Source organism: Neolamprologus brichardi, chromosome 18 (assembly GCF_056152115.1).
Source record: "Neolamprologus brichardi isolate AB-2024 chromosome 18, ASM5615211v1, whole genome shotgun sequence".
In the NCBI taxonomy this organism is placed as follows: domain Eukaryota; kingdom Metazoa; phylum Chordata; class Actinopteri; order Cichliformes; family Cichlidae; genus Neolamprologus; species Neolamprologus brichardi.
The window spans coordinates 19617024-19639512 of NC_142121.1; the positions used below are offsets into that span (position 1 = coordinate 19617024).

Here is a 22489-nt window from a genome sequence, read left to right on the forward strand (position 1 = left end):
ATCATGCTCTGTTTTAATTAAAGGGAGAGTATTCTCTGTCCTCGGCTTTAGTTTAATAATTATACAGGAGCGTATACAGTAAAAGGGCTTATAAAAATACAACCTCAGATGATCAACATGTGATTGCAGTATTTCAGTATTTATTTAACAAAAATTAAGCCAGAAGCACCGTGCGAAAATCTTCAGCTCCAATAGGAATTAAGAGGGTAAGTAGCAGTCACCTGCTGCTACACATATGCACTCAATTAACTGATCATTAGGAAATGTGAGCACCTCTATAGAAGAAGTAGTTTGTCTGGAGCACTGAGGTGTTGATAGGTCAGTGCCAACGAGGAAAGCATCAGTAATGATCTCAGAGAAAAAAGGTATGGCTGCCCTTCAATCTGGGAAGGGTTATAAGGTCATTTCCAAACAATCTAGAGTCCATCATTGACGATGCCAATACAACTGCTGATTTTCTCGGGAGTGGACGTCCCAGCAAATTCACCCCAAAGTCAGACAGGACAAAGCCCAGAGAAACTGCAAAAAACCCAAGAGCGGCGCATGTTAGATGTAAAAGTTCATGACGGCACGATTAGAAAAAGCCTGAACATGTTTGGCTAGAAAGGTTTCCAGGGGAAAACATCTTCTGTCCAAAAAGCACATTGCAGCACGACATAGGTTTGCAAGGTACATCTGAACAAACCACAAGACTTGGTGGTGGTGGAAGGGGGATGATTTGGGCTAATTTTGGAGCCACAGGACATGGGTACCTTGTAGTTACTGAGTCAATACCTAATTATTCTAGAGCAAACTGTCCAACAGCTAAAGCTTGGCTAAAATTGGGTCATGCAGCAGGACAAAGATCCCAAACACAGCAGCAAATCTACAAGAGAATGTCCAATGAAACCTCAATCCACTGAAGCAATGTGGTAAAGAAACATCTTCTACAATGATACAAGGGGCTAAAGGTTGCACAAAAGACAAAAGAAAAGGTGATTCTACAAGCTACTGAATCAAGGTGTGGACTTAGTTTTTCACATACTGCTTCTGCAGTTTTGCACTATTATTGTTAAATAAATACTGACACAGTGCTACTTGTTATGTATTGTTGTTCATCTCAGGTTGTATTTGCCTAATTTTAAGAGCTTCTGAGGACCAGATTTTTAAAATATATATACGTTTATATCCTGATATGTAAAAACTCTTAATGAACAGAGGCTGAGATGAGTTTTTAAAAGAACGGTTAAGAGACCAAACTGCAATTTGAAAGATAGCATCTCAGTCAGACTGATGCTTATACATCTGTATGTTTTCATTTAAGCACTATATATTCAGATCTTCTACCTCTGTGTTGCTACTGTTTTGAATGGATATAATTAAGTAATTTCACCATCAATCTATCCTCAGTATCTCATAATGATAAATTATTGTCTTAAAAAAATGGTAATCTTTCATTTACAAGACTATTCAGACTCTGCTGTGGTACTTCAGACTGCACCCTGTTTTCTTTAATTAAGATGTGTTCGAAACTCTGAGCCACCTGAGGCAAATTTTATTGGACATAGTTTAGAAAGCCACACTGTGTACATAAAGATCCCACGTTCCTGAAGGCACCGCTGGCACAAAAACGAAATCACGAAGTCTAAGAAATTCACTTATGGTGAGGCATCAATCAGGTCAGGGGCAATGAAAGCATTCAGTGTCCTCAAGGGCACCGTGGCCTCGATAACTGAGATGGAAGAAGTTTTGAAGCACCTGGACCCTACAGAGAGAAGGCTTCAATCAGAGGAGGTGACCAAGAAAGCCCTTCTAACAGAGTTTGAGAAGTCTGCTGCACAGAGGAAAGTACCTGCTGGACAAAGACTCCATCGTCTCCATCAGCTTTTATGGTGGAGAAGATCGAGTCGAGTCGAGTTACAGAGAGTTACAGAGAGACAACAGCCGGCGTGGAGTCTGTCAAAAAGCAGCTCAAAGGACGAAGAACAACAACTTCCAAACAATATCAATCAACTAATGCTCCAATTTGACCATTTTCAATGAAGCAATGCACATTTTTACCTTCATACTGTTAATATTTTTTTTCATTAGATGTCCTTAAAACATGTAGCATTGTTTCCCTTTGTGTGATTTATATTAATAAATAAACAAAAAATAAACAAACAAACTCTTTCTAACTGAATTATCGTCAGAAAGGTATCAACTAATATATAATATTACTAATTACAATAATTGTGTGATTATCTAGTATTTGTTCATAAGCTTTGTATGCAGCTATCCCAATTTGTGACTGAATTTTTGACATCACTTTTTGTTTCTGGTGGAGTTTTATTCTGACCTGTGTGCTTACAGATAAGATAAGATAAGATGTACTTTATTTGTCCCAGAAGGCGGGAAATTACTTTTACAGTAGCCAAAACATAAAAAAACAACTTAGCTCCATAAATAAATACAATATCACAGAAAGATGAAAAAAAGAATAAAGTAGGAGTTCAGTTAAAAAAAGAGGAAAAGTAAAGCATTCAGTGAATCTAAATGTAAATCTGACATCAGAGGGAACTTTAATCTAAAAAGACTTCAGGTATTGTGGTATGAGTTGGTAAAGATTTTTCTGTATCTGTATATTGCACTGATGATGATGATAATCCGCTATTATAATAGTGTCCCATAATCTGTAGCAGTGTCGTAACGAACAAGGGATTTATTTGTGTGATTTTAATGTTTACAAAGGTGCCCAGAAAGTCTGGGGATGACGCTGCGTGTGCAGAAGTAGAAGCAGATGCACTTTGAGGACAGATATGCACTGATCGGACTGTGGTGGCTTGTATGGTCGTCTCCCAGAGGAACCTGCGCATGTGTCAGGTATGCGGCTTTAGTCCACCATCTAGCGGTTAATCGGCTACATGCGAATACCTGGGTGCTTGGGCTCACATCACCTGAGCGCAGTTTCAGATGAAGACCTGTTGCATTTCTCTCCCTCTCGCCAGACCTCCTGTGATCTCGGCACAGGTGAATCAGCTTCCTGCGCTGAAAAAGAAAAGAAAAAGAAAAGCCCTCAAACAGCACAACTCAAGACAGTCCAGCCTAAATTTAGTTTGAAGACGCCGCCATTAATTGTGAACCACATAAAGTGACTCATATGAGGCAGCCAGCTCGTGAAAGATGACTGGGATTACTCCCATGTCTCCTCGCTCCTGTCCCCGTGCCTGTTTACGTTCATCCGCGCTACGCTCCTCTGGCTCCCAGCCACCTCGCGGTATTTATAGCCATACAGAGGTAATCATCATCACTCAAGGAATCCTCGCGAAATCATCCTCAAACCACCAAACTTGGACTGAGTGAAAGGGCTGAATTTAGCATCCACCTGATCGGGGCTCGCCGACGATGAAGGCGCGCGCCTCACCTCAAGGTAAAGCTGTCAAATTCATCAATCAATCCGTCACTTAATTGATGTTTGCATTTCCCGCAGCACCGATCCTCCTTTATGCAGTGAATATTTTTAGCACCCTGTGCCTCTAAGTGTAGTTACTGTGACTGCTGCTTTGCTTTTCTCCTGTCTTGCTCGTGCGTCAAAAACACTTAACTTCACGAGGATAAAGAAGGAGCAGGAGCGGGAGTTTAATTAGCGATACCTGTTAACTGGCTGGTTAACGCACATCTAAAGCAACTGTCGACCTGCAGCTGATTAGAGGAGAGCGGTCGCCTTGTTCCGGCAGGCTTTGCACTGGTTGCACTAATTAAAGCGTAGGAGATCTCAGCCAGGAGCTGGAATCTTGAATTTATAATAGAAGAGCATCATCTCCACACAAGTGTTTGAACTTGAGTGAATAATGCAGATAAGGTGTGAAGCTTGCTTTGGTATAATCATTGTGCAGGCTTCTGATCTACCTCCACCTTATCAGTGCTGCAATTTCTGTTTGTTTTATGTGTTTTTGTCCAGATTTCACGGACCCACCCTGCCAGTTAGGTGTGCCTCTCCATACAAGTGCCGTGACATTTAATTTCCACACAGCCCTGCCTGCAAGCAAAAAACAACAACAAAAAAAAACAACCTTCCTGACTAATAATAAAAGCTATCAGATTTCTTTTGAACTTGAATGGCTGCGCTAAAATCAGCGACAGCCCACCCATGAGCGGCACAAAGCTGCGAGCGAGCCACCCGTGTAAATGTGCGCGCTGACCTTGTAGCCTCTCCCGGCTTTCAGGCGGGCGCTGCGCTCTGTTCGAGGGCAGAGCTCAACTCAGACTGTGTCCAGTTCACGTCTGAGGAGCCCTGCTGCTGATGAGTGAGTCACCGAGCCTTTGCTTCGGCTCCTCCACACTCAGTCATCTTCCTTTCAGCTCCGGCTCAGTGGAAACAGCCTTGTTTCGTCTGTCTCTGACTGGCTTCGCCACAAACTTGCTGTTTTCCAGCCTTGCCACCTCATCACCCCCATATTTCTCTGTCTCAGTCACACACACACGCACACGATTAACTGGACAATAGCAGCAACAGAATGAGAGTTTAAGTAGTTCTTTATGGTGTGCTCAGCTACTAAAAAAGATGACCAAATCTCTTTTTATGTCATTACTTTTACTACACCCACTTTCTGTGCAATCTTGTTCCGCCCACCAGTATGATTGCTGGTACTATTTCTGTATGGCTGCTGGTTCAAAGCTTCTGTTCATCTAATCATATGCACCGCTAGTATCAAAGCTCCCCATGACAGTGCAGTTGAATGGTGGCATCCATTCTGAGTTTAATTGACCCTGTTTGGTTGGAAATAACTGAGGTCAACAGGAAGTAAATCTTTATTTCAATTCGGTTTCATAAAATGTTACATTCTAAAGTTTCTTTTCTTTCACTTGCAGTCAATAAAGTTAACCTACCAATCAAGTTGGGCAGGTGGAGAGTTCTTGGATTTCACATGGCTCAGTGTTTTAACCCCTTAATGCCCAGTTTATCATACTTGACGAGTTTTTATCAGTTTTTGACACCTCTACATCATCAGTGCTCCCCCCCCCCCCCCCAAAAAAAATAAAATAAAATAAAATAAAATAAAAAATAAAAAATTAATTGAAATAAAATAAATAAATTGCAAAAAACAAAACAATTACAAAAAAACAGATGTAGCAAATATATGCAAATTAAATATTTAATGTTTTTTTTTAATGTCAGAAGGTTCAATAAACAGTCTGTTTTCAAAAAAAAATTGTTAGAATTTTCTGGAAATAGTTTCATGGTTAAGTCTTAAAGGTTTAATACCAGGTAAGAAAAAAACTAAATCGCGTTGAAGCAGTTTATCCTGTTATAAGAGAGCTAAATGGCACTCAAAAAAATCCTGATTGAAATTTGCAGCATCTGCAGATGTTGCAGGGATGTTTGTGTTAAAAGTAACTCCACCACCATTGGGGTAGGAAAAAACATCTTGTTTTAGCAGCAGACTTTTTAAGCAGACTCAGATCTGACTGGTGGTTTTATTTGTGCAGTTTTTAAGTCTCAGTGACGACTGACGACAAGGTTAATTCAGACAATGCCTTCAAATATCTGCCAGAGTAAGTGCCAGGATGCAGTTTGAGATGGTGCGTGTCGAGATTTGCTTTTAGAATGTTAGTTTTTTGGTTTATAAAGACAAATATGCTAGGCTTCATGCTAGCAGCAGTTTGAGGCTGTGCTCAGGTACAGAGATGCATTTTGCACAGCTGATGGAAACTGAAGATGTATTTGGTCATAAAAACAAACAAATGAACTGGATATTAAGATTTTTGGCCTGGTGGTGACAGAAAATGAAAAACACTGTGTGGTAACCAGAAATGTCCATTTAGAGTAATAGTCTGACTTCCTGGTTGTGTTGAAAAGTCTCAGTGATATCTTCAGTCACCCACTGAGCTCCATGAATACGATCTGAACTTTCACTTCTTTGATAGATGGTGAGATGGTTCAGTTTGGGTCAGAGTGGCAGCCTGGGTAAAGGACATTATCATCCTTAGTGTCACATTGTTTGATGCTCATAATGAAGACAAACAAGAAGGGGACAGGCAGGATGTGCCTGAGCAATGTTTATGAAATATTATTGCAGTGCTTTTCACCCATCATCCTCTGCCTCTCTCTCCTTTTTCTCCATTTGCAGCATTATGCTGAAACTGCCAGGGACCGACCTCTGTGGAGATGTTCACCAGTTCAGAAAAGTCCCTCTCCCTCTCCCTTACACCCAGCTCTCCAACCATCGGCGGTCGGCGTGGACAGACTCACGTCCAGTCCTCCCTGTCCCTCCCTGAGCCTGAAGCCTGGAGGCGGTCTAGCCCCGCGGCCCGGCCCGGGCTGGCGCAGGGAGCTCGCTCTTGCTCCCTGCAGGTCCCTCATGCAGTCCCCGAGTGTCTGGGGCTGCCCCCTCGAGCGGCCAGCTTCGATGTGCCTTGCGGACAGGAGGATGGCTCGTCCGATCAGGGCTCGGGGTCTCTGAGCCCTCACGGTATGCTGCGGCGGCGCGGGGGACTCGTGGAGCAGAAGGACATCATCATGGCCCACCAGGCTCATAAAATACAGAGCACGCCGCAAGCCCGCAGGAAGGAGTGGGAGTAAGTATAAAAGAGATTCAGAGTCAAAGGATTCCTTTTAAACTGTACGTGTAAAGATGATAAATCTCCATGGAGGAGGATGAAAGTGCCAACGTGAAAGAACCTACATTCTGGATATGAAGTGTAACTTTTCAAACTGCACATCATTAGATCCCTCAAGGTTTACAGGATATGGATGAGGATACAGATTTGATTTCAATATTTCAGTAAACATGTCTTAAAAATTTTATAGCAGCAGATACTTGTCAAGGCAAGACAAGCCCAGGCGTAATTAAGAGCCTTAAATCATGGCTTCATTTCATTCAAGGATCCAAAAAAGCCGTGCGTGAGAGGAAGCATGCATAATTGCATGGCTGTTGAACTGGAAGTGGAATGTAGCTGACACTGATGGTAGTAATTACACCTGGTGCTTTTCCTGTTGAGATGCATCAAAGTCTGTGTGACAGCGAGACATACTGTAGCTTCAACGAGCGAACACACGGGCTAAAGAAAAAGAAAATCCAATTTTCCTTGTGACTATCAAAGAGTGTTTTAGCTGTTCCATAGTTTAGCTTCATTTTCAGCATTTCTAGTTCAGAGCTACAACAGGCAGCATGAAAGACACCAACAGAGGATTTAGCAGTTTAGGAGATGGTGAAGGCAAACACGGAGCTTCATAGGGTGGTCATAAATACGACTGCAAATGCATGATATCGTCAAAATTGATGGTTTGTGTTGTTTTACAAGGCGATAGTCTTTATATTCAGCTAGCCCCTTTGCCGTGGAGTGACAAAAAATCTATTGGGCAAAGGGGAAAGTAGTAACCATCATGAAAATCCAAAAAATTTGACGTAAACAAGTGGTTGGTGGGGATGGTTGGACAATATGCAAGCCACACACCTTCAGATCTGCTCTTTTGTATATGTACAGTTTAAACAAAGAATACTGAGTCTTTGTATTTAGTCATAATAACTGATTAATCTGTAATAGTCAGACTTAAAGTTTGTAAACCTCCTGCTCACTAAAAGCTGCATAATTCAACCTCAAGGGATTGAGATTGATTGTTGGCGATTACTGAAATTCATTCCCTGATCATGCAAAAGATCCTCCGCCTGAGACCGGGAGGAGATACAAACCCAGCCTCAGGAGGTCACGAGCTAGTGTACTCCCAGTGCCGGCCCCAAGCCCAGATAAATGGGAGGGATGCATCATGAAGGGCATCTGGTATGAAATCTGTGCCAAATCAAATATGTGGATCCATCCGCTGTGGCGAACCCTCTGGGAAATAAAGGAGCGAAAGAACCAGCACCAGATTAAATGCATCAAAAATTGATATCAAAAACAGCAGGCCAAGCCTGGACTGCCATATGCACACTTACTTTGTAGTACATTTGCACAAAAACTGTAAACACTCCTGCCTGATGGTATTTTCAGAAAAAATATCTCAGCAAATCAGTTTTCTATTGATCTTCTGGCTGGATGCAAACCGTCTCTGTGGTGAGACTGGTGCAGACAAACCAGCAGGCAAAAAGCTGACCCCGTGACACACTTTAAGGACAGCTCATATTTGAAAAATGAAGCAAAAATTCATAAAGAGACGGATAGATAGATTGACAAGCTTGGGAAAATACACAGGGAACATGCAGAGAGAAAAATGAAAAACACAAATATGAACTTAAATGGGATTTTTTTGAATTAATGAGAGCTACACTTATTTTTAGTGTTATTTGCAGACCTTTATTTGTTGAGTTATTTAGCTGTATTTTTAATTTCATTTTTATTTTCTGGTAGTTTTTGCTCTCCATGCTTTCACTAAAATGTGCTATGTGGATTATTGAGGCTTAATAACGACGAGGAAGAAAATTTTCAAGCCAAATCGTGAAAGACCTTGTAACCAGCAGCCTTCTTCTTCTTTGCCTTTGTTTGCATGTTGCTTCAGCAGTGAAATGATGTAATACCATCAGCAGGGCAGTGTAGTCACAGCAAATATTCCACAGGACATCTTGCAGGGTAAATACCAAAAACATAGTGTGGAAATTATTAACCATTAGAGTATAAAGTGCAATGCTTCTTATTGTTACCACTTATCCTTGTTTTGTTGCTCAGATACAAAATGCTCCTTTCAAAAGGTGCTCCATTGCTGCGCTACATACAGCGCGCAGACGCCTTTGTTGTGCATTGTTCCACCAATGAATCACTCGATCAGTTTCCACCTCTTTCCTCAGCTGATTTGATTTTTTCTCTCCTCCTGCCTGTGCAGCACGGCCGGCTGCGGTTTACTGTAATCAGATGCGGTACAGTGTTATTAATGGCAGGGCTCAGGGTACTTGCTTGTGAACTTCTGAACTCTGGAGCCACATCGCTCTGATTATCCGCTTGCAGCCACTTGAATGTGGAGTGCCACTCCATCAGCGTAACCTCTAACCTTACAGTGAGTCCCCTCTCCCCTCCACCTCCTCTTCCTCCCTCCATCCTCTGATGTACCCTTACAACCCACTGCATGTCCACTTTACAGGTGTGCTGTCATGTTCTCTCTTTTGTTTCTTCTTCCATTTTTTTCTCTCACACATAGAGACACAAAAACAAATTAATGCTTTTGATCACAGGCATTAACATTTTCTATCTATGTTACCTGCAACTTCAGGATATTTCCATCCATCCATGCTCTTTAACCCTTATCCATTCAAGCCTATTTATCATTCATGCTCACATCTGCTCAATTAGACACAGGGAAAACATACAAACACCACACAGAACCCCTCCCCCCCCCAAGCAGGTTCAAACCCAGCTGTAAGGCATCAGCATTAACCCTTGCACCAAGAAACAGGACCTAATATTAGGGATGGACTGCTGCTGTATGTGTATTGTGCATATTTGTCCATTAGGGGATGCTAGGGAATCAAAGTAGAGAAGCAGCAGGGAAGCGGCACATGATGCCTTCTGAGTTTATCAGTAGAGTTTAGACATTATGGAGCTTAATCTCGAAGTGCTGACAGCTTTTCTAAAGACAAAATTAACATTGAACAACATACATTGAATGATTTGGCATTTCAGTGCAACTTCTGTCTTCTCGTGAAACTTTTAATTATTCATTTTTGTATAGATGACCAACACACCTCTTTTTTTTTTTTTTTAGCTGTTTTAGGCGTTAATGTAAACATCTGTACCATTGTTCTGAACCCACAGGTGCGATTTAAATATGCTTCAGCATCACCAAATCTGCGGTGATACGAGAAGCAGTTATTGGTCGACTCAAACTGACACAACTCAGTACTAGAGGATGTCTGTTGCTAGGGAACAGAGAGAAAAATAAAATGCTATAACCACTCCAGTCAATGTTGGGTGAAAGCCTGTCTGCAATTATATAAAAGCTCTTCAGAGTTCTGGCACAAAGTACCTCCCATTAACGTTTTCACTCTCGGTGCATGTCACCTGCATGCTCACTTCATCTGTCTTCCCCTCTATGTGGTTCCTGTCACGTGTGCTTCAAGCATCTTGTAAAACGAGGCCCGTTTCTGTTAAGTTCAGTTTAGGCCCAGGCAGGCCGATAAAACCTTTTCCTCCTCTGTGGCTGGCGGCTATTTTTGGAAGTAGGTTGCAAGCAAGAGCAGAAAAAAAAGTCAAAGAGTGTAAAGACAGACTACACCTGGCTAGTCACCTGTAGAGTATTTTTCAGTGATCAACAGTAAAGCGATGGTGCTGTACAGTTTCCTCTGTCAGGATGACCCCTTATGTGTGTGTGTGTGTGTGTGTGTGTGTGTGTGTGTGTGTGTGTGTGTGTGTGTGTGTGTTGGGATAAACAGATTTCTGTAGGAAGAGGTTGCTCTATTGTGCAACATGGCTTTTGTTGGCAGAAATGAAAAGAACGGAGCAGGAATTCAAGAGAGCTATGTCGCTATGGAAACAACAGCAAAGAGAGAGAGAGAGCTGGAGACACACTCACACACACACACACACACACACACACACACACACACACACAAACATGCGCTGTTTGCAGAGATGGACAAATATTTTTGTTGCTAAACATACAAATAGATAATTTTTTTATTTATTTTTTGTAATGAGCGCTTTTAACATTTAATTAAGAAAGTGGAGCTGAATGCGGGAGACGTTAACACAGGCATCATCAGCTACATGTTGATATTCATTGCCCGCTGATTTTTACACCCTGCACTCGGTAGGTCAGTGCAGCCTTTTGTTGCTGCCCTGCTTTGCACGACACGCCCGCCTGCTCCGTGCAGATGAAGCAGAGGAGGAGGCGGGGCTCAGTGTTTGGAGCTCAGTTAGGAACTTATTTGCAGATCCCCCTTCTCTCCCCCAGATCTCGGCTTGTTTGCCAACCATTCGTCACTCTCTCTCGGCTTGCTTTCGGTGGCTGTCTGCGAAATCGCGATACCTGCACTGAGTCGAGTCTGTCAGTCAGCAGCCGAGTGCGATATTTCTTGTCAGGGTATCGGCGCTGTGGTTGATTTTAATTGTGACAAGCCTCGGGCATGAAATAAGCCTCGGCTGAATAATATTGCGTCTGTGGGGGCTGAAGTGGTCATCTTCGGAAAACAGTGGGGAGGGGGAAGAGAGCAGCAGATGGAGCGAGAGAGCCCGGTTGCCTAATGAGGTCTCACTTGTGGCACTGAGCGTGAAAGAGACCCTGCTTTCTTTTGCTTTCCCTCAAAAAAGGGAGCAGCCCTAAGATCTATTTCATGCTCTATTTTTACTCCTGACTTTTACTCCAGTATTAGCACAATGGCCTAGTTTTTAAATGTTTTAATAGTGCAAGTCTGTCTCCATTAAGGGGGAAAATATGACAATGCTGTCTGATTGTCAAATGGTGAACGTGCTTGAATAGGAGAAGCTCTCTCTCTCTCTCTCTCATATATATATATATATATATATATATATATATATATATATATATATATATATATATATATATATGATGTATGTATGTATGTAAGAGCAACTTCTTTACTTGCTTGCTCGTTCTATGTACCCACACACCTGTTGTCTTTTCTGTGCATTGTCTAGTATTTGGCTTTATTTAGCTTTAACACCCCTCTCTTTTCCCACAGCACCCACAAACATCTTTACATAATGGATTCTGAACCACATACCCACACAGCCTGCTGAATATAGTCTTCTGCTCTTTTTTTTTCTTTTTTCTTTTAAGGAAAATGTTTTTGTTCATCCTCAACAAACTCTAATTGCTATGGTAACAAAATATATGTCCCTCCTCTCCGCCAGCCTTCATTCAGATGGAATTTGCAGTGAAATAGTACTGTGGGAGGGGGCTGCTGCTGCTTATGCGCTCTTGGCTGATAATTTTCCAGCAGGTGATAAGACTGACTGATCCGTCTAGGCAGGCGAGCCTTGCTGCTGCACGGAGGAGTTTCGGGTTTAGTCGCGTTAAACGGGCTTCCTTTCGCACGAAAGCTTCCTTTCGTCAAGTTCGGGAAGATGCGCAAAGTTTGGAAAGACTTTCCTCGGATGTCTCCGTCTGATGAGCTCAGAGTAGTTTGTGATCGTGTAGCTGCTCCCGGTTTGTCAGATCAAAACAAGCTTGGATGTTGATAGAAAATAAAAGGTCTTAACTCAGTGGATTTTTTTTTACCCCTCCTCCGCTGCATGAGTTTACGGTAGAGACGCGCGCGTTAAAAGTTGCTCAGAGCGGACTGTTGGCGCGGTTTAACAGATGGGATAGCGGAGGTTTTGTTTGTTTGTTTGTTTGTTTTTTGCAGCTTGTGCACCTGAATCTTCATTAAGTGCATGGAAGATTTTCCTGACCCATAAGCCAACTGAATGATATCCCCCCACCTTTTTTACCCTCTTGTGGATATGGAGTGATAGGAATCTAACTTTCTGGGGAATCTTGGCGCTCGAAAAGCTGTCAGTGGATTGAAGGTGGATCTTTTTTCCCCCCCTTTCTTTTTCTTTTAGCTCCACTTCACATTTCCCCTCTCCTCTTTTTATCTTATTTGAAATCGCACTTTGGTAAAACACTCTAAGCCGGTCGTCTCCTCCTCATCTCTCTGTAGAATGGCTCGTTTTGGAGACGAGTCGGTTCCCACCGCGGTGGACTCCGGGGATGGGGACTTGGAGCGAGGCGGTGGCGACGGGCAGGACCCGGCAGCGGCGGGACTGACTGCTTCCATGAAACAAGCCAAGGCGCAGCGGGCCCGGACCATGGCTCTGTACAACCCCGTCCCCCACCGGCAGAACTGCCTCACAGTCAACAGGTCGCTCTTCATTTTTGCAGAGGACAACATAATTAGGAAATACGCGAGGCGAATCATTGAATGGCCATATCCTTCCTTAAAGCATTAGAGTTCTGTTTAAAGCTGTCTGATGAGTTCTGTTGTGAGTTCAGCACCATGGACAGCGACAGCCAGCATGTGAGCAAGCTTAGAAAAAAATCTAACTCCTCTTAAAGTCCACCTTCTAAATCTCAGTCCCGTCTCTGTGTTGTGCATGCTGCCATATATCCTACATCTCTGTGTTTAGCGTCTCCATAACCCACTTTATGATTTCCAGCTGCTCCTGAAAGCATCAAACATGATTTCTAACCTGTTCATAATTCTGCTAACTAACTTAAATTCATCTGTGGGCTCCATTTTTTTTGTTGGCAGAAGCCAGAAAGTTAGCATGTGGTGATCATTAGAAGCAGCTCTGCTCACTGTGGGGGTGGCATGTAGGCACATCTCTGATGCCTTAGTGCTCATTGGAATATGAACCTGGCCATGAGTAGGTGTCAGTTCAAACCTACCAGGCAGCATTTCTGCGCTTCCTGCTGCAGAACTGGCCAACAGTTTCTCTCTTCTGAACTAGTGCAAATCTAACAAAGCTTATCTGGGAAGTTATTTATCCCATAGATACAACAGCCATGCACAACCGTGCACAATCACTTTTGCAAATTAGAATTATTTAATTTTATTTATTTATTTTTGTATTTTATCTGTTCCAGTTTGGCTTGTTTTCCTGCTTCAGTGTTTTGATACCAAAATCAGTTTGGCAGCACCTCTGAGTTGCCATATCTGCCCACTGCTCCTCCTGTCTTACACCCCCTCCAGTGCCGCGTGCCAGTCTCCCACTGTTACCTAACCACAGGCTCTGTGGGTGTGTGGGAGTGGGGCTAGTGGTCAAGACTAGCTGGCCACTGACAGCATGGTAATGTGACTGTCGGTATCACCGAGGCAGAGGTATGTGGGAGAGAGCTGGCCAGTAGTACTGCCGTGGATCGTGGGCTGTGAGAGCATCACTGTCATTAGTGTTGACAGAGTGAATAAAGTTTCGAGATTTGAGGTTCAAAATTTACAGGAACGAGCTACACTGATTGGCGGTGCACTGATAGAGTGTATGCTGTTGCAAATGTATACCAGAATATTAGGATTTGCGCAAAATTATCAATGACTGAGACATTTGTAGGTAAAAAATAATCAGGTTAAATAAGCTGCACCATCCCAGCCTCCTGCATGTTATTTAGTCTTTATAACTACAGTAATCTATCGATTTAATTGATCTAAAGAAAGTGATTTAGTACATAAAAATTAGTGCCAGCTGTTTTTTTCAATATTACAATCTTTATCTCACGGAGGACAAATCACGACTGCTGACATGTTTTGCTTGCATTATATCCTGTAGATTATAAAAACATCATTCTGCCTTGCAGACAGCCATTTGTTTCCATTTACTTGCATGCAATATTAAGATCCTCTAGCAGACTCCTGACACTCTCTTTAGTCCCGTTATCCATCACATTAATTATTGTCAAACGTCTTTAATGTAGCTTTGACAAAACAAGCTGTGAACTGCCTGGCTATAATTGATTGCAGTGTAAAGAGTTAGCTTCAAATATGTTTTTACTGCCTGTTTACTTCGTATTCAGTGAATGAAATCAATCACTGCATCATCATTTAAGTCATTTCATTAAATTTTTCATGTCCTTTGTGTCTAAAAACACAAAGGACATGAAGCATGTTTTGGTTGACTGCTGTTGGCTGTGTAAACTCATTTGGGCTTTAGACTAGAAATTGCGGCAGAGGAAGAGCAATAGGCCGTTCAAATAACTGTTACTTTGAGTGCTACACTGATTTGGTTGTTGCTCAGTTTTACATATCATTATTATTATTATTATTATATGGTTGATTTGATTTATTTTTTGTAATTAATATTTTATTGAATTTTTATTGGAAAAACACCACCAGTCCAGTGTAAATACAAACCACACGAGGCAGAAATTGCATCAGCACGACAGTAGAGCAGTGGGGAGATCTGAACCAAACTAAAGAAGAGAGAAAGGGAGAAAAAAAGGGTGGCGGTGGCGATTTATCTATGTGTGACTTAAGGATAGGATCCCAGTGTCCATCTAACTCTAAGTTTTAATTTGATCATTTTATTTTTGAAAATGTATGGATCCCACTTCAGGTGAAATCTCTCCACTTTATTCAGTAGCCTGTATGAGGGGTGATGGATTACCTAGAATGATCATCTTGGCGAATCATCTTGGTGAAAAGGGAATAACCGACCTCAGTCCAAAAATTTGGGGTTTTAGGACAACTCCAAATCATATGTGTCCACCCTAGTCTGACATCCCTGTATAATCTATGTGCTCAGCGGTAAATGTGGTGTAGTAATTTGAATTGGGTTAGTCTTGTTCTAAGTTCCCTGGACATGGATTTGATTTGCAGAAGAGCTGCTTCTTGGACAGAGTGATGTTCTGGCTATAAGCAGTGAGCGTGATTTGTGTAACTGGGCTAAAACTTGCATAATGACTAATACTTAACAGGTAACAGTTAACAGTTAACAACAGAGTGGGCCCATTAAGTATTTCCCACTTTAGCTATTTTCATCCACTTTCAATGGCAACAATGCGGACTTGTCAATGTGAGTCAGTGTAGGTCCCAGAGGTCCTCATCTCAGCGCTCCCTTGTGAGTCAGTGACCCCATTTCACTCATGGCAGGAAAATTAATAATGAGGAGCTTCGACCTCATGGGAACTCTGAGAGACTGAAAGTGTTGGGGTGCATACAGTCACACGCAGCGTATGCCAATGCTCATGTCCATATTGTGCACCCCTTGGGCCCATGCATGTATACAGGTGCAGACAGATGTTTCACTCGCAAGAAAACTGGCAATGATCCGCTCAGGTCAAGTTGTGTTAGTTTAAGTTATGTTAATATTCTGCATTTAAACCACTGAGTTTAAAATCACTGGTTTGAAGGAAAAAAATTTGGTTTAATATTAATATTTTAGAGCCAACTACGCACTGTTTTTACAGTTGGTACATCTGTGATTTTTCTTAGTTATTTTTAACTCATCAGTTCTATGGATAACAAATCAAGCTGACTGATACTGCATTTTTGAAACAGTATCTATTACAAAGCATGTTTGCTGCAACATGTGCAGCAAAATGTATTTCTCATAGGATGTATTATTATACGGTTTTTAACTTACAATAAAAAAAGCACACTGAGGCCAATGTTGCTGTGATTTGGCACTATATAAATTGAATTAAATAGGACAATATGACACTGACCATATTATGTGCCAACTTTTGTCTAGTCTGACTCTAAAAAAAAAATCTCATGATAAATTTCATAACTCTTTTTTTGTCCAACTAAGACTTCAAAAAAAAAAAGTATTTAATGTCACAAGAGACAAAGAAAAACAGCAAATCATCCAAATAGAGAACATGTTTGCTTGTGCGTATAAAGAATTTCTCTTTTGCTGTTGATCTGCTAATTTCTTTTAAATAAATTCAATTTGAAAAAACCTTCAAACACAGGATTTAAGCCTTCAGTACCTTCCCTTATCATTTATTTGTACATTTATCCTCTAAGTATAAAGGTGAAATTCATAATGGATGAGAGTGACTTAAATGTAACATTATTTTCATATTAGATACATATCACCTCTTATCAGAGCTGACGTTAATGATCATTTAGAAACCGATTGCCCTCTGAAGTTCAACGTGATAACCTCACAGGGGTCCGCATCGGTCCAAAACTGCTTTGCAGTCAAATTAAACAGAAAATTCAAACTTTAGAAAAGCAGGAAGCACAGAATGAGTGACCTACTTTCTTGAAGAATGTCCTAAATGATTAAGCGATTATCAAACTTGATGTTGAGTCATTTTCTGTTGATTGCAGATGAATGTTGGATTGCTTCTGGCTTCATTTGGAAAAGCTCGCTCATTAAAACCTCACAATGAATTGAATTAGCCTAAAACTGAGCAGTCTGAGAAGCAACCTTTCTTTAGTTGCTACCAGATGATGTTTGAACACGCGTGTTTGCCATACAAAGACAATGTGTAATGCGTGCTGTGTCGTCCGCTGCGGCGTCGGCTGTTGTTGGCAGTGAAAGGAGCCACGGGAACTGCTGCCTGTAGTTTGTGCAGTAGACCACTCAGGCCAAGGTGACTTCACAGTGCTCTCATTCCCTCCCTAACCTGATCGCTTTCTCTTCATGAAAAGCACTTTTAAAAGCAAGTTGCCATGGTTACCGCAATCTCTCTAACAGATTGCTTCCAATACCAGAGAATATGAACCATGCCATTATTCATCTGTCATTTAATCATCCTCATGCATCCGTCTAGATTTTTTTATTTTATTTATTTTACCTTCCACTGAACCACTGAACCTTTAAAATATTCGCTACGATGTTTCCAATAATTGCTGCGTGTATGAAAAACTGTGATTGCCGTCAGTGTATTTAAGCTGTAAACTCCAGGAGAACTTAACTTGTCTTGTGTCATCAGCTTTATCTGTTTTTATGTGGCGTCTTTGTCCTTGCACTGTGAAGAAAAAAAACTTTCCTTAACTTAGCGGCCTTTACACCATTTGAGTACATGATCCTGGCCACCATCACCGCTAACTGTGTTGTCCTGGCCTTGGAGCAGCACCTCCCCGGAGAGGATAAGACCCCCATGGCAAAGAGACTGGTGAGGACAAAATCTGCTGTCATGACACACGACACACACACACACACACACACACACACAGGGTGTACAAAATGTAGACTGTATATAAAAGATGTACACAGCCATCACGCTCTCACCCACTAGCTTGTAAAATTCCATTTTATGCCTTAAGCTGAACATTTCTGGCTGTTGCCATTTGGGTGTTTTGACACCATACATCATAAAAACACGGGCAGCTCTGAAAAAAACAAAATTACAAGTTAGCCATGTTCTAAAGCTCTAAATTATATTGGCCTTGTTTAGGACTGCCACATGGATTGTGTAGCCAGCTAGCTGTGATTATACTGTGTAGACTGGTGCTAAGGGCGCTGCAGTAATCTCCTGAATAACAAGGGTTACTATATTGACAAAACCTCCACATGGGTTCTGGTATAGGAGTAGAAGAAGTTGAAATCTGAAACAAAAAAACTGCAATTTTTCTTCCATAAAGTCTCATCTTTTCAAGCTTTTCCAACATGTTTCTGTATAATCTGGAAGTCCCAGAGCCTATGTAGTGATATGTTATTGAAATGGAAGTAACAGCTAGCATGACTGTGTCATCAACATGGACATGGTGGCTGTACTACCTTTGCCAGGTAGGAAAAGTTAATAACTGGAGCACCAGTTTAGCTTACAAGTTAACCAGGTGACCACATTTTGCAAGGATATATACAGCGATGGAGTTCACTATATCTAATAATATAGGTTAAAAAAAGTGATGTAGTAAATTAAATGAGATGTAAGGCCAATCACTTATAGATTTCTTTTTAGCAACCAGAGTTACTGCCCCCTGCTGGTCAGTAGCAATAAATACCAGTATAAGGAACTTCCACACTGACTTTACTTTTCAGGTGTCCATCTTTTATATACAGTCTGTGATAAGAAACAAAGCTGAGTGACTGTCACCATGAGAATATGTTTAGGTTTCAATAATGATGTAAAGATTTATAATATCAATGAAAAGAACATCCCTTTGAGTTAAGAGCACACAATTAGCTGCATGCAGATTAACCATTTGCCAGTTGAGATTATTAGATTTGAATAAGGAGGCAGTGAGGAGTTACAGGGTGGCTAAAGTGACATAACTGAGTGAATTAGAATATGTAAGACATTTACATCAAATTCTTTAGACCTAATTGGATCTCTGAGAAGTGGGTGATGTTTTACTGTGCAGTATGAGCCGTAGAGCTTTTCCACTTCATCCACACCTTCCTCGCTGAGATTATTACTTTAGGAGCAGGAGGCGGAGGAAGAAAACAGTTTTTGGAAATGGTAATTAAGGTTTCACCAAACACACTTCCCCCACTTCACTCCCCTCTCCCACGTTCTTCTTAAGTCAAGGAAGTTTAATTTCAATTGTTTCCATTCACTCTAAGACACGAGGTATAAAAGAAGCATTGTTAAATATCTTACTTATTGTTCATTCTTCTGTCTGTCTAAGCAAGTGCAGTCTGTATATTTGTCTATTTGAAAGTGTAAAATGACTTTTCTGAAGACCCTGCTGACTCATATATGCATGTCATTCCCGCAGGAGAAGACTGAGCCATACTTTATTGGGATATTCTGCTTCGAGGCAGGGATCAAGCTGGTGGCACTTGGTTTTGTTTTCCATAAAGGCTCCTATCTAAGGAATGGCTGGAACGTCATGGACTTCATAGTCGTGCTCAGTGGGTGAGTAACATCAGTTGGTCTCCTTGACGACCTGAATTTTCAACAAAGTGAGAAGTCTTTGTCTCAAACATTGTCAAGTTATTACTTGCCAAACATACTGGCGAAATCTGTTTTTGGAGGAGGAAGAAATATCACTTCTGAACATCGCCATAAACTCTCTGACTGGGAGCCAATCAGATCTGAGCAAAGCAGTGAATTTGAGAAGCAGCCGAAGTTTCTGCCTGTGTTCCCATCTTCTTTTGAAAATGGTTAAAACAGAATTTAGCAATCCCATAGGTTTATGTAGTTAATGTAACCAGATTTCAGTATTTTAGCTTTTCTTTCTGTCATCTTGGCTTAAAATACTACATTACGCCCAAGACTCTTCTGCTGCAGCTGTTGAGAAGAGACCAATCATGGGGTAGCAAATGAATTATTTTTGATGGTACAGCTGCGATTGGAGCGTGAAATTGAAAACATTTAACCCATAATATGACATTAAACTCACATTCAGTATATGAACTGTAACAATAAGACCACCTTAATATGGCTCGTCCCTAAAAAAAAAAAACTGCTTCCATCTGTTGAGGCGTAGACACTGGACTCTTATGGGTGTCTGCTGGTGTCTGGCACTAGCACACTGGCAACACATAATTTGGGTGCATCCAAAACAGGCGCGATCAGATTGAAATTCTAAGATTTTGAAGGTTGGTTCAAAGTCATGGGCTCCTCGTCATGTTCGTAGAGTCAGAACAGGTTTCTTGAGTAGGTTTTCCATGCTGGGGAACACTGTCCTGCTTGGAGGTGCTGAGAGCTGTAAGAGCTGTCGTGTTTAGTTTGCACCTGTCCTGATTTAATTCCACTTGGGGTTAACAATAAGGTTGTTTTTTATGTACACAGGCTTCTATCTTTTACTTTCTACGAAAAAAACAGAGATTTTTGGCTATTTCTTTGCTATTTCTTTTAAGATTAACTGGAAAGTTTTATGTGATCGAAGTTGAAGAAGTGTAAGTCAGTGTGAGTTAAGCTCTGCCTGTTAAAAGGGAGTTTTTCCTTCTCACTGTCGCCAAGTGCTTGCTCGTAGGAGGTTGTCTGATTGTTGAGTTTTTCTCTGTATTATTGTTGGGTCTTACAATAGAAAGCACCTTGAGGTGACTGTTGTTGTGATTTGGTGCTATTACTTAAGAGTAAGTCGCATAACATTATAAAATAGATAAAGTAACATGGATTTTACATCTGGAAACAGGGGTACCTGATATGACTACTTTAAACTTCTTGATTTGATCAGTCTATTGAAAATAAAACCACAAAGTTTACAGCACACGGGCTCGATCAATTAAAAGACTGCATAATAACATTTTATGGAGATCTTTTTTGGGGTGGACTTCCCTTTAGTCTTTGGATTCATACTCCATTTTCAAGCTTCCTGCAGTTTTTTTCTTCTCCTGTTTGTCTTTCTGGATACTTACCAATCATTTTTCAAGTCTGCCATGAAGGACTCATGTAAATAATAACATTAATGAAGTTGCCAGTAAGTGATTTCATTGATCTAGTTTGAGTGTTTCTCCAGCACCTAGTTACATATGGACATTTCAGGACCTCTTGATATCAGGATTATAATCTTACTATAATAAACCAATTCCTCCTACTTGCTCAGGAGGTGAGCAACAGAAATTGGCACACAGGTACATCCAGTGGGAAAAATTATGGTTCACTGGGCGTAGCATGTTGTTAGTCCGTTAGCAGTCTGTGGGCAGCTTCGGACTTGCCTGTCGAACCACAGTGAGCGTCTTTTGTCAGGGGGCAAAGTCAAAAATATGTGGTACAATCTGTCTGTGTGCTACTTTTCCTCGTGTTATTGTTGATACATCAGGCAGCTGCGAAGAAGTTACAACAAACAAGGAGCTAAATGGATACCAGGTGTTAAAAGAAATGAAAAGTGCAGCCACTGTATGTACTTTGTTTTTCCCTTCCTGCTCTGGACCACTTGTCAGCAGATCAGCTTTTGACTGTCGCATAGCATCGTCCATGTCAAACAATTTGCAGTTGGGATTTTGAAGAACTAGTAGTTGAACAATAAATTCCTCCCCAAATGGACACTACCACTGTACTGTAAACTAATCCTTAATTAATTGGTTCTTTTGCTTACCTTTAAAATCTAACTTTGGGAGCTGCTCTTTCCACATCGCCAGCTGTTACTTTAGCTATCGTTGATTGAAGTCGCTTAATGCCATTGAATCGTCTATGGTCGCCGCGGCCTGTGTGGACACCTGTTAAGAATAATATACCACAACATAAATGCCATTTCAATTTACAATTGCATATTGACAAATGTGTTATTTACACCAGCTAAAGCCCTTTTCTTACTAGGCTAAGCTAGGAGTTAACTAAACAGAGACTAAAATATTATTTTGTTATCGTTCACATTGTCTCAGTCCCAACTGTACATACTGTACATGCTAACTACCTGTTTCACTAGCTTTAGAAGGTATTATATTACCTTGCCATTAGCAATAGCGCTGAGCAGCAAAAGCTCTGACTTGTAGCGGGAATTAGATTTAATGTCCAGGAGTCGATGCCTTAGTAAGTACTCTAATGCCATGTTTGCATTTAACATGTATTGTGTTTAGCTAATTGACAGTGATTTAAAATCAGAAGTTGTGGTTATGTGCCTGATGATGGTTAGTTTAGCTAGTTCACTAGCTAAATGCTTACCAATGCTAATATAGTATTTATAGCATCTAGCCACCGCATCCCCTTCTTCCACCTATGACTTTACATTTTAAAATTTTGCTTGGTGCTACCAGGTTGGGACATTTTCAAATTTTTTCTGTGTGTGTTTCTATGTGTGCGTTTGACTAGGTTTTAATCACAAATCACACCTTTTAGTGACAGAGTTCATTTTTACTTACAGGCGCTGGCTGCTGAAGCAGAAGATTGATTTCAGACACCTATTGTCAAGTTACGTTGGCGCTTTCATGTAGTTGTTTCTGTTTATGTCAACATTTATTAATACCTTAAGCTGAAAGGCTTTAAATCCCACCGTGCTGCAAGCCTGGGTGACATACAGTAAGGAATGGTCGACCGCTGGGCTGGTCTTCGATTGTTGTTGATATATTTGTTTTTCCTAAGCACGTACATCTTTATACTCCATAGATCCGCAGGAAAACATAACACAAAGAAAAGTGTGTGTTTCCACTGCACAGTCAGGCTCTGCAGTCAGCAATAGGTGGGTGGATAAGTGGATTGGCAGTTGTGTCTAAAACCTGCTTTGGTTCGCCCCCAGGACCTCTGTGAATTAAATGTGAATGTAGCGCCGGAGATGTTATGCAAAAGCAGAGAAGGAGTGGATGGATGGAGAAGAAAGGA

The 22489-nt window shown here is 41.2% G+C and overlaps 1 protein-coding gene across 8 annotated transcripts in view; it reads left to right on the forward strand.

Moving 5' to 3' along the window:
• Positions 1-2972: 2972 nt before the first annotated feature.
• The window catches only part of cacna1eb (calcium voltage-gated channel subunit alpha1 Eb), a 72644-nt gene continuing 53127 nt past the window's right edge, over positions 2973-22489 (forward strand). For 5 of the 8 annotated variants that reach the window (XM_087832480.1, XM_087832481.1, XM_087832485.1 and 2 more), the window contains exons 1-5: positions 2973-3388; positions 6090-6537; positions 12552-12817; positions 17346-17452; positions 19002-19141. In XM_087832480.1, coding sequence (XP_087688606.1) covers positions 6128-6537; positions 12552-12817; positions 17346-17452; positions 19002-19141 — 923 coding nt within the window. In that variant the 5' untranslated portion in view covers positions 2973-3388; positions 6090-6127. Of the gene's footprint in view, positions 3389-6089; positions 6538-11746; positions 12418-12551; positions 12818-17345; positions 17453-19001; positions 19142-22489 lie in introns of those variants that run through there. The other 3 variants (XM_087832484.1, XM_087832482.1, XM_087832486.1) reach the window with 2 other exon arrangements.